At 38.8% G+C, this 12,500-nt stretch overlaps 1 protein-coding gene across 3 annotated transcripts in view; it reads left to right on the top strand.

Annotated features, from left to right (window-relative positions):
- The window catches only part of LOC137977522 (CAP-Gly domain-containing linker protein 1-like), a 312,978-nt gene that overhangs the window by 177,656 nt on the left and 122,822 nt on the right, over positions 1-12,500 (top strand). For all 3 annotated transcript variants that reach the window (XM_068824767.1, XM_068824768.1, XM_068824769.1), the window contains 3 exons: positions 834-915; positions 1,545-1,628; positions 12,376-12,444. In XM_068824767.1, coding sequence (XP_068680868.1) covers positions 834-915; positions 1,545-1,628; positions 12,376-12,444 — 235 coding nt within the window. The remainder of the gene's footprint in view (positions 1-833; positions 916-1,544; positions 1,629-12,375; positions 12,445-12,500) is intronic.

The raw sequence follows: 12,500 nt of genomic DNA, 5'->3' as shown, positions 1-12,500 counted from the left end.
GACGTACCAGGAATCTCAATATGTAGGAGTATTGGACATGTATGTGAGATAGATTCCCGATAAAACCTTACACGCTGTTGTAACATTTCAAGCCAATGATAAAAATGTAATTAATAAGGGGAAGGTCACTCACCGTGCTTGCTTCCATAATACGATGCTGATGAATATGTCTATTTAAAGCCACTTTGACAATGCTTGCGCATCCCCAATGTTGGACAAATTTAGCTGAATTTTATGAAACAATGTAGTCCATGACATTACACAGAACCTGGTCATTCTACGTTTAATTCACATACAAACCTGAAAAATCTATTTGCATGCCTTCGCGAGTAGTTAGCCTTCCAAAATAGATTTAACTTGAGTGGGGCTGTTCCACTCGTATTGGCTCCTTCCGTACAATTTTATGAAATTGCAAAAAATCTGGCTGTTTTTTTTACTACTCCATGAAGACACTGTTCTCAGTAAAAATATGAATTAAAAAATTGTGGTCACTGTACATGTACTTGTTCATGGGAAAATAGCCCTTTTTTGACGGATGAAGCTTGGCGTCAATGAAAACCCGGCATTTTAGGAATGTGCATGAGCTAATGTGTGCACCAGTGATGGAAGAAATTATGTGCAGTAGCATTGCAGAATGCAAAAAACCAGAGAATCATCTTATGTTGGTCCCTGCTTTTGCAAGCTGTGATTGGGCATTAACATTTTTGTGCACCTGCAGCCTCTGATAAATCTAAGGATGTGTTTGCTTCTTGCTCCCAGAGAATAAGAATAAATATTGTCACTGTATCTCCCATTTCTATCTTTTACTCATGATTGTATGCTTTCTTTCCCAGAATTATAGATACACAGAAATCATCATTAGCTGAATCTCAGATCAAGATTGGTAAACTTAATGAGGATCTTGTTCTGGCAAAGGTGCTGTCGCACTGGTCACATGTTCATACCTATCTCATGTTTAGCTTGATTTTGGTTTCTTGATAATCTTTTTTTATAAAAGGTTGCACTCAAATAATTACATTTTTGGTAAAACTGTGCACAATAACAAATGGAATAACAGAAAGAACGTGAATGTGAAAATGTGATCAAAACTAGGCTTTAAAACTACAGATATTTGGATACTCTGCCAGTTACTCGACAGACTCTACTTAAATATACACACAGTCCACAAGGCCATAAACATTCATTGCATTCTTTGGCATAGCTGTATTAGGGATATAAATAAATAATCTGACCAGTTGCTGCATTGTTCAGAGTTGTTTGTAACTTACAGGAAGGCGATTTCTTAGGAGAAAGCAATAGAAATGAGTCATATTGTTTATAATCTGAATTGCCAACTTACATATTCAACACAAATACTTTTGGATACTATTTTTTAAAGGAGGGCTTGCTATAATTCTTTGTTCTTATTTGTTGCAACACCCTATTTATCGTCCAGCAGAGTTAGTTGCTTACTGTAGTTTTAGAATTAAGAGGGTTGAGTTTCCACTGAAAATAAGGAAGCAGGGAATTAAAAATTAATATTTCATTTTGTGTTTGGTTGAAAGGAACTTCACATCAAAGATGTGAAGGCGGTGGAAAAGATGTATGGTGAAAAAACTGAAGTTACAGAAAAGATGGTGAAACAATTGGTAAGATGCCTTTTTAAGTGATTCGGAACAGAGGGCAACTTTTTAGCGGTTGGCCTCTATTCCTCTTAACCTATGTCATTGCTAGTTTGTTGTTTATTGCCTTTTCAAATACTTAAATTTTCATGAGCCAACATTTTGCAAGCCAACAGCTTTTGAATTTTTCTAGACCCCTATTATTCAAATATGTTTATTGTGTTCGACATTAGACCGCATTTCTAATCTTAAGTAGGGTGAGCTTTAGCAAGTTTTTGTTTGTCGTTTATTTGCTATCTAAAAGTTCTACTCTGATCCAAAAATTCACTCTTCTTTTTCCTTCAGATTTTGAAAGCTTGTTTGCTTGACACCTGACTGGCAAAATCTTGAGCTTCGAATTTTATCCGAAGGCTGTTTTCTTTGAGTGCAAGTTTAGACTCGCTAGCTTAAAACTGCAGCATGTAAATGCACCTTATTAGTTAATTTAGGGGTGTGCAGGCACATTGCATTTTTAAACTATCGTTAGTCTTAAACGTCATCTTATCCTTGATCCAGCTCTCTCAAGATTTTAAAGTTAGTAATGACAGACCATTAATTAGGAAAATGTCAAAATAAACAGGTGTCTTTTTGAAATGAAGGCTCAAGACTTTGGTCACTTAATGTTCAGTTACTGTAACAAAATCAAAAGTAGAATTGACTTTTGGTCATAGTAGCACTTTATGTGTATCGTCACCTCGGTTTTGATCAATTCAAAATATGCACAAATGATAATCATGCACCTCTTGATTGTTCGTATGGAGTCAATTTTCGCCAACACGCTGATTTTTTGGCAAGGGACATCTTTAAATAGTAATCTCTCAGACAATTTTAAAAAAAATCCAGATTTTATTTTTGTGGTGTCATCTCTTTACTCCAAACTTTGCATCTTTAGCCACATTCCACAAGCCTCACACATTAGTTGTTTTGATACATATTCTTTTCATAAATGCATCATCTGCATGGTATCCCCGCTCATCTGGTGATTCTGACCTCCAAATTTCTCCCAAGTACTGCACTTTAATCTCAGATTTTGGCCTGGATTCCATGAAATATGAGTATTCGACTTGGAAAAAAAAAAGGATTTACGGTGCATATGGGTCTCCCATCCAGATAACATCCCTGCCCGACATTGGGCAAAGGGCTTTCACATGTGGGAGGAGGGGCACTAAATTAAGCTCTTATTTAGTATTGACTACTGTCAACCTGAATTTGGTGATTCAGAAGTCTTTCTCGTATATATGACACAAGCAGTAGAACTACAGTACAGCCCAAAAATAATGCAATCCCAAGAGCTTGTTTTTGTGTCCGCAAGCTGGTAACTTGCAGTTTCTTGCAGTTACTTGTGCCACAATTCTACCAGCTGCAAGAACTTTGTTGCAGTTGGAAGTTGACATCGCAAGAACTTCTTTCCGTTAAGAAATCTGGACCGCAAGAACTTCCTTGCGGCAAAATCTCAGAAAGAAGGTGATATAAAAACTGACAAGACACTAGTTTTCGGGGTCAAGCATGGTCGAATCTCCTATTATAACGTGTATGGTGCAAAATAAAAAGTGGAGTGACAGTCACGACAGCGGGAGTTATAGGTATCTCATGTAAACAAATGAATTGCCATGATATGATGATTTTTTAGTACGTGTGCACAGACTTGTCATTTGATAGCAATCAGAATAAATATCAGACAAAAACCTTTTTGACTACCATAAATCCCATTCAAAGAAATGTTTATCAAAGGAGGGATGAGAATATTATATCTCCTTCCACGCAAACCATTTGCTGCAAATGTAGAATGTTGTCACACTGTTGATAAGTCATGCAAGAGGCTCAAAAATCAGCCTCCTACACATATATTTTCCAATAAGCTGGATATATTGTCGTTCTATGATATTTTCTCCACATTTGAAATACCTTATCCGATTAAATTAAGGTTGATTGTGAATCCGACTCTCAGTTCACGATAACTGTTACGTTGATGGCTAGAAGAAGATCAACACAAATCAAGTTTAATGTGTCCTGGAGTCCCAGAGAGGCAGATTCTCTAAGGCAACTTGGCATCACATGCAAATTGCTACGCGTTCAATCTACAACAGATTCAAACTTTCATTATTTAGAAGTGGTTTGTTACTAGTACAATGTATGCTTGCGAGCCTACTTGTTGGAAATTACATGGTGTGATTGAAGAAGGAATTTTCTTTTTCTGAAAGTACTGTTTTGAAACATACACGCTCAATTGCCTTTCTTTAAGCGAGTGTGTTAAATATGGAGTGTGACAAACTGGGTATGACCAAGCGTCAAGTTTTGATCCCATGGCCATAAAATGTTTCCCATGAAGATAACATGTGTATTCCTTCCCTCTAGAAGCGATTTATGTTTTGGAAAACACAATACATGATCAGCTCTTTGAACAAGCAACACGGGCGCGACCCGACTACTCTTGCGGTTGAACCTGCTAACTTCTTGCGCTTTTTGCATCTTGCGGTTAGGTTAGTAACTTCTTGCGGCAAGCTTTCCAATTTCTTGTGCTTTGAATGTTCTTTTCACTTCTTGCACCAACTCTACATCTTCTTTGGTTGCTTGCTTAATTTGTTAGAGCGTCACTGCCTTTGGGACAGCATTGTTGCACACAAAATGGACGTAATCTTCAGCAACATTCTGTTCCACTGGTTTTGAACTGGGATGCGGGCTCATGAAATCAGCAGGGTTTTCTGCATCTCTTCCAGGTCGCTAAACAAGTTTACAGTCATAAGGCATCAAGCGAAGTTTCCACCTTTCAATCCGTGCTGAGGCTTGCTTGTGGTTACTAGAGATACCAATGAGTGGCCTGTGATCAGTGATGACTGAAAACTGAGCTCCAAGACGTAGAGATGAAAATGTTCTACGCGCCATACTACAGCAAGCATTTCTCGCTCTGTTTGAGAATAACAGCTCTCAATATCACTCAAGGCTCGACTTGCATAACTGAGAGCTTTCCCTTCTTGCAACAACAAACCACCAAGGCCAACTGGGCTTGCATCAACAGTTATTTCGGTCTTCTTCTTTGGGTCAAAATATGACATCACTTGGTCTCCGACGAAAACTTCTTTCAACTCTGCTAATGCTCTCTGTTCTTCTTGTTCCCATTTCCAGGGTGTGTCTTGTCTTGTCAGCAGACGAAGTGGGGCTGTGATCATGGCATAGTTCGAAATGAAACATGATACATACCGAGTCATGCCAAGCAAAGACTTGACCACTGGGATTCTTCGGAGGACTTGCTGTTTGGATTGCTTCGATCTTCAAAGGATCTGGTCTGATGCCACTGGAGCTGTATATGTGCCCATAAAACTTGATTTCGGTTTTGGAGAACTCACACTTGTCTTCATTGAAGAACACCACGAAGGCTCATGGCATGCTCTTCTTGGCTTTTCCCAAACACAATGTTCTTACATCCGTGTAAGCCTGTAAGGAGCTCTCTGATTCCTTCTTGGAAAATTTCGGATGCTGCATTGACTCCGAATGGCAGTCGCTTGTATCGTCGTAAGCCAATATGGGTGCTGAAAGCGGTGACATTGCGACTTTCCAGTGCAAGTTCAAGTTGGTGATACCCCGAAGACAGATCTAATGTGCTAAAATGGGTTGCCCCATTTAAATCAGCAATGAGGTCATTTATGGTTGGCATTAGGTGTTTTTCTCTCTTGATTGCTTTGTTTGCCTCACGCATATCAACACAGATTCGGACAGCTCCAGATTTCTTTGGCACGACGACAATGGGACTAATCCAAGGAGTGGGACCATCAACTTGTTCGATGATATCAAACTCTTCTAACCTTTCAAGCTCTTTCTCCACGGCATCTTGAACACGAAAAGGTATTCTACAGTGTGGTTGTTGTCTGGGGATCACCTCAGGATCGACATGTAACTTAATCATCTTGTTGGGTACCTTTCCTACACCTCAAAACAAAGACTTGAACTCTTCCTTGAGGGAGTCAGGGCTGTTCTCTGTCTTCTCAGCAACGGTGGCAGTGTTAACAGACATCACAATCAAGCCAAGCTTCTGTGCAGTGTTGTAGCTGAGGAGATTTCCAGTCGTACCCTTCACAACGTGTAACTGAATGGTAGTGGTGATGGTATTAGATTTTATAGATGCTGTGAAAGTTCCTGGCACAGGGAGAGGGTTTGCTGATCCATACGAATAAATCTTGTTCTGGCAAGGCTGTAGCCTTTGGTTACCAGAATTGCTCATTCTTCAAAAGGTTGACAGATGCACCTGTATCAATCATCATCTCTACAAAAGTTCCATCTATTTCTACTCGACACATTGGAGGCTTCTTGCTCTCTAGATAATTTACTCTGTATGCGTACTCGTATTCTTCATTGGACTGTTGGCGAGGGTTCACATACGCCACAGTTTACAGTTTTGATCTGCAAACATGAGCAAAATGACCAACTTTGTCACAAGCTCTGCATGATTTACCATGAGCTGGACATGCATTCCTATGATGAGCATTTCTCGGGAGCTCTAGTGGGCTTGTTTGTGTAATGACAATTGCCTGACCGTGTCAGTGACTGGGTTGAACGTGACGGCAAGGAGTTTGTGCTTTGCGGCCAGGAACGACAATCGCTTCCCATGCTCTTGGTTCTGTGAATATCGGAGTCGGTTTTTTCCACTTATTTGGCTTGTTTCTCGCTGAGTCCTAACGCTCGTCCCAACTTTAAGAGTTGCTTTATTGATGTCGGAAAATTCACAGGTTTTCACAAGCTGCTGCAGTCGAGTATGAAAGCTATCCAGCAATTCATCTTCGTTTTGTTTTGACTGTTGAAAATTGAAGACTTCATAGGCTATGTTCGTCTGTGGCGAGAAGTATCATTAAGTTTGACGACCGCAGTGTCATAATCATTGTTGCCTCCAGTGTCGGGCAAACTGTCAAATATTTAAGCGACTGCTTGACCAGCATAATGAAGTAAAAGCGCTCGCTTTCATTTGGGAGCTGTGATATTCATTCCAGTGAGCAGGCACTCTAGTCTGCCAAGCCATTTTTGCCATCGGGGACCTGCGTTGCCGTTTGGTAATGAAACCGCCATGGGTTTTTAAACGCGCCGCAAGCTGCTGCTTTGTCTTGAATATTCTGAGAAAACACCATCCAATCGCCACGACAATCGCTTGGGGGCTACTAATGCATAACCAAAGTGGTTTAACTGTGAAAAATGCTAACTCCTCGTCCCCAGATGTGGTGTCGAGCCAACTGGGAGTAAACACAACACCATGCTTGTGTTCCAGAGATTTTACTCGCTCACGTGTTTTGTTAATACATGTGCATAATTATGACTGATTAACGACATTACACCTACTAACATCTTGCTGGTAATATTGTGATGAATCAGGTTGAGGATCGAGTTGATGGAATTCTTGAGGTAATTCCGTGAATCTCCAGATTGTGCTTTCTCGTGCATTTCTCTAAGTCATCAAGCTGCATTCTTGCGGTTCCGGGATCCTCATGTAGGGTGTTGACACTATCTTTCATTTCATGAAGCAAATCCTTGAGCAGTGACACTTAATATTTAAGCTTCTGGTTTTCTTGTTTTAGAGATTCTAGTTTGCTGTTATTGAATTCTATAGAGAGCTTCAATTCTTTATATTGCTTTCGCAGAGCACAGTTTTCTTGTAGTAACTCGATCGTTTATGTTTCTACTAGTTTTGTTCATTACGATCCTAATATTGCCATCATCCTTGATGTAGTTCATATCCACAAGGGTCTTAATTGGAGGTATATCAGGTGGGCTTCCACTACTGTTTCTTTCTTTGCACTTTCTATGTATGGTTGACATCTCAATGTTCTCTTCACTTCCTTTTTGTGACATTTTCTTTAAGTGGAGAAGGGACCACAGCTAACAAAGAATATCCTCTGCCAATAAGAAGAAAGTTAGTTTGAAGAAGAATTGCATATGTTACAACAATACTCGTTTAATTAAAGAAAATAGAGACAATTGCAACGTAATATAAATCAACTCAGATAACCAAAAATCTTGCTCAGAATAGAAACAAACTAGACGAGCTGACTAGGTTTTGCATGAGTAAGAAGAAAAGACAAGAAATAAGAAAAGTCAAAGAAGTACACTGAAGTTGAAAATAAATTAATAGTATATAAAAAAAACCCTCATTGTTCTTGTGCAATGTGGCAGGCAGTTGTGAAGGTGAATGCTGTTTCTTTATTAAATTTCACGTTTGGTGTTTCACATTTTGTTCATCTTGTGGGTGAAATAAGGCTACTTATTAATTCATGTTTGTAGCCAGTCATACTTAATTGTTTTCTATTTCCATTATTTGGCCAACAACAACATTAGGTTGAAGAACTGTGATGTTTTGAGCACTTTATCTGTCTTGAAAGAATTGTATGTTTCATTTATCTGTCTTGACACAAACAAAGTCGTTAACTTAAAACTGTTTGGCCTTTTGTCTTGCAAGTTCCATTTTTTTGGTTATGTTTGGCTTGTTTTTGATTAGTTTCAGTCTTAACTTGCTTACACATTTTGAATGAACAATCTTGTGCTTTCCTTTCCACGTTACTAAGTTTTATTTGGTATTGAATCTGCTTTTCTGCTATTTTTTGAGTGCGTGCAGTATTACATTTAATGTCTGGTTCTTTTCTTGGTTTCACCTCACTTCCAGTCATGGTTTCCTCTTCTTGTTCAGTGTTTGATTCCTCTTCACATTTCCTTGTTCTGTTGTTGCTTCTGCTGTTGAGACTATTGACGGCAAAAGGCTAGCTCATATGGGAGTCTGGAGGTAGCTCTGTGTTTGGGGATATTTCTTTTATATGCGGCCACTCCTAGAAATGAACACCAACTATTTTCTTCAAGATGTTTGTCAAGTTCTCTTTAGCTGTCCTGTTGTTCCTTTTAACTTGTCCTTGTGTCTGTGGAGTTCTTGGAGCGCCAGCCATCAGATTGATTTTATGGTTCTGGAAAACCTCCATTATGTCTTTGTTTTCTTTTTGTATGCAGTGTTGTCACAACCGATTTTGTCTTCGGGAGTCCCAGGGCCTCTTTACTGAATAATAGGGGCCCTGCAGGAGCTTAAGTGGGACAAAGTTACTTGTGCTACTTGACTAGGGTGGAAAAAGTCCTTCGTAATTTCTCAGCCACTTCATCATGGCATGTTAAAATTGACACTCTTGCAATGTTGGCCCTTCGACAATATTGTAAATGTATTTGATTTGTTTGCCTCAAGACAGATCTTACAGGTCATGATCTTTTTGTCAGCATTATAGGCAAACCATGTGCATTTTGACTGCCATTCACTCTGAAAAGCACTGTCTTTCTTCAGTGAAACAATGTTTTGATGTTTGCTTGCCACGTTGTCCTTTTCATGATTCTCTTTACCAGCGTTTCGAAGATCTTCTACACTTTCTTAAATCCTTGATACTTGGGGCGAAAGAATCTAATTTTCTGTGTGCCACAATGAACATGAGCCCTCGCTCTGAATAATCTGTTACACAAAGGACCTACCTGATCCAATGTGGTGGTCAAGATGTTGAAGCTGTGCCATGCTGTTGTGACTAACGAAGGAAAAAGTCAGTAAAATTGAAGGCTTTGAATACTTTCATAAACTGTTTTCATTCACTTGAAGAAGCAAAGAGATGGAATATCCACTTGACCATTAAAGCACAGCTACCTTACTTGCAAAAGTCTGTTTTGCTTGTAGCATCCTTGTGCACCATTTGCAACTGGGTGCATTTGCATGGCTTTTAATGCGCCATTTTTATTTGACTTTCTGGAATCTTGCAAGGGCATGGTCTGGTGAGAACACTGAGTATGCAGCTTTTTTGAAAAGCCATGATTATTCCAAAAGAGTCATTTGATTGATTTTAAAGCCTATTCACTGATCTTAGTTTGCAGAGGGAATTGCCACTGTAATGTTGTAATGTTCAATAACATGCAAAAGTAACTAGTGATATTTTCCACATGAATATCTCAAGTTCCTGAAGTCTATCAAATCAAATTGTTCATGTGATAGGAAATGACCTACCTGTATTGCCTTTGTTATTTATCTCCTCAATTCATTTGTGACACGCTTTTGTTGTTGATGAAGATGACAGAGACTAAGAAACAGTTATATGACATGTGAACTGGAGCTGAATGAGCTTTGCATAAAACACTTAAAATTTCCTTCCTTGCTACAATGATCTCTGGACAATATGTTGTCATTTAAAATGGTTCATTGTATTCTCGTAGTTTTTGCTACATCCATTTCAGTAAGTTTGAAGTTTTCATGGTTTGTGTTTTCATCTTTGAGCCAGTTTTTGTCATTCTAGAAGGACTCATTGTGTATGTGTATACACCTTATTGCAAAATAGCAGTCATTTTAGTATTCTCTTGCTTGCAAATAAGCCCTAGTTGCCTTGTTCAAAATAATACATAACCTTGAACAAGGCAACAAGGGATGATTTGCAAGAAAACAAAAGAATAACAAAATGGGGGCCACTTTGGAATAAGGTGTATAAAGACAGTGAGTTTGCTGTTTCCTTTTTTAGAACTTTTCATGGCATTCTTTGTGCTATACTGTGTGAACATTTCTTGCATGGCTGTGGCCTATGCGTTGCCCGAGACTTTAGGTTTATCAGCTATTTAAAATATTATTATTATTATTCAGGGCCTCTTATAGGGTGCAGCAAATTATGACATTTCATTTTAGCTTATTTAACAGTGTTCATTTGCTGTAAGGGGAGCATAATCCATTCCTTCAAGAACATATTTGAGCACAAAGGAACTACATATTGCAATTGACTTGGACAAAGACCTTTTCAAAGGAGCCGTTTTTATTTGTAGTTGACAAAGCCCTCTAGGAATAGAAGGCATCTTCCAAAGCCATCGGTAGCAGCCTCTTCACGATGCGAAGTCGTTTCACCAATGGCAACAGACCGCCCAGCTGCCTTGGGCACTCCTGCTCGATCACTGATAGTTTTCGTACATACCACTCAACTAGCTAGGATACATCCATCTATCAGTAAATCATTGCAAGAACTTTGTTGACCCCGACAGTGGTGCACACACCAATACTATCGAAGGTGTGTGGGCTTTGGTCAAGAAGAAGTTAAAGTGGATGTGTGGTACCCTGTATGAATACATACCCAGCTACTTGGATGAGTTCACCTGGTTCCGGCTTTTGAAAAGGCCGAGCATTCGAGCAGTTGCTGAAAGACATAGCTGAACAGTTTCCACTGCAGTAAAACTGCAATATTAAAAATTGCTCCTTTAGGAGCCTCCACATAATTATTAAAAAGTCAATGATCAGTAAAGAGTTTAAACTTTCGAATCTTTTTTTAATGAACGAAAAATAAACATGGCAATGAGATCAATATGTAGGCCGACATGCAAATTAACTCCCCGCTTTGGTAACTGACCCTTGCCAAAACATTGAGAAGACCTAGGTACTAGTGTTTAATGTATAAAATGACTGCTATTTGACTATCACGTTTTCGTCGTTCCTTAGGAAGTTGTTCTTGCTTCCAACAGAAAGAAATAACAAAATTTGAAAGAGTATTTCGACCAATGCGTATGTAGTGTGTGGACCAATGCAGGGGAAGTGTGTTGATCGCATGTCGACCAAAGCGTTGGCCGACGTGTTGGCTGACACGTTGGTGGGATTGGATTCTTTACTTTTACCATGAAAGGTACTGAGCTCTGCAGACAGTAGAGTGAAGCCCCCACACACAGAGAAGCATCTGTTCACAGTGCATTTTTATGCATTTATGCCCAGTATGGACAAGGCTGTAAACATGAATGAATAACTTAGTGAGTGGAAGGCACATAGAGCAGTATTTCACATAGGAAAACACCTGCCCCATGTGCTGTGCAACAAAAACCAAAAAAATGCTTAACATTCGATAACGTAACACTAGAATTTGAGATATTCTACAAGAGCATTCTATAAGCAAGGAGTTTGATTGCATTTACACTGAGGTTCAGTAATATCCTGCACTATAGTTATTTAGGAAAATATACCCTTTAAAAACATTCACTTAAAGATGGAGATGTGACATGAACGTGGTGGCTGAATGTCTCTTTAAACATCTAAAAGTTACGCTCATTGCAGAACCATGCAACCTTTGCATAGCTTAACAATTTTTCTGTCCAGAACTAAAAAAAAAAAAATGAGTTAAATGGATGTTTTTCATGTCTGTTTTGTTCCTCAGCAGCCTTCATGGTGAAAAACGTAACGCATGTTGTCTAGGACACATGCTAACAGATACATGTATACATTTAAAATGTGTTTTGCCAGATGAAAATAAAAAATGAAAAGGCTCTTTATGTCTTTATTTCTTTATTTTTTTACTTCTTACACAGCATGAATGCAGTGCAGGGTGTAAAGTGAAGGTTGCAGGTTTGGATGCAGTTCATTGTTTTACCATAACTGAAACAACCCAAAGCTCTACAAAACTGCTAACCTTAGTCTTAAACATTATTTTTTCGGCCTAATGTTAGCATTAATAAAGGTTTTGGTTGTTTGAGCTATGGTGCAACAATGTCCTGCAACCTGCAGTTTACACCCTCCACCAAAAAGCAATATGCAGTTTATTGTGCCTGAACAGCTTCTCTCTGCTTTCTTTGAATGATTTATTCCTAGCAATACCGTTTTTTTAAGTGCATGAATGAATTTAGTTCTATAAGTAGTCTTTGATTTGTCATCTTTGTGATTCATGAGTTGACCCTAAAAACAATTAGTTGTAACAGTACTAGTTTTTAGTGGCATTCTCTATTTTAGAAATATCAGTTGAAGGAAAGCCTTGAAAAAGAGAATATTGCAAAGGTTGCTCATCAAGCAGAAATGGAGGTCAGAATTTAATTTAACATCTAAAGAAGCGTGACTTGAAAATGAATGTGGTTATG

This window comes from Montipora foliosa, chromosome 11 (assembly GCF_036669935.1).
Source record: "Montipora foliosa isolate CH-2021 chromosome 11, ASM3666993v2, whole genome shotgun sequence".
Classification (NCBI taxonomy): domain Eukaryota; kingdom Metazoa; phylum Cnidaria; class Anthozoa; order Scleractinia; family Acroporidae; genus Montipora; species Montipora foliosa.
This window is presented reverse-complemented; position numbering and strand designations above follow the sequence as displayed.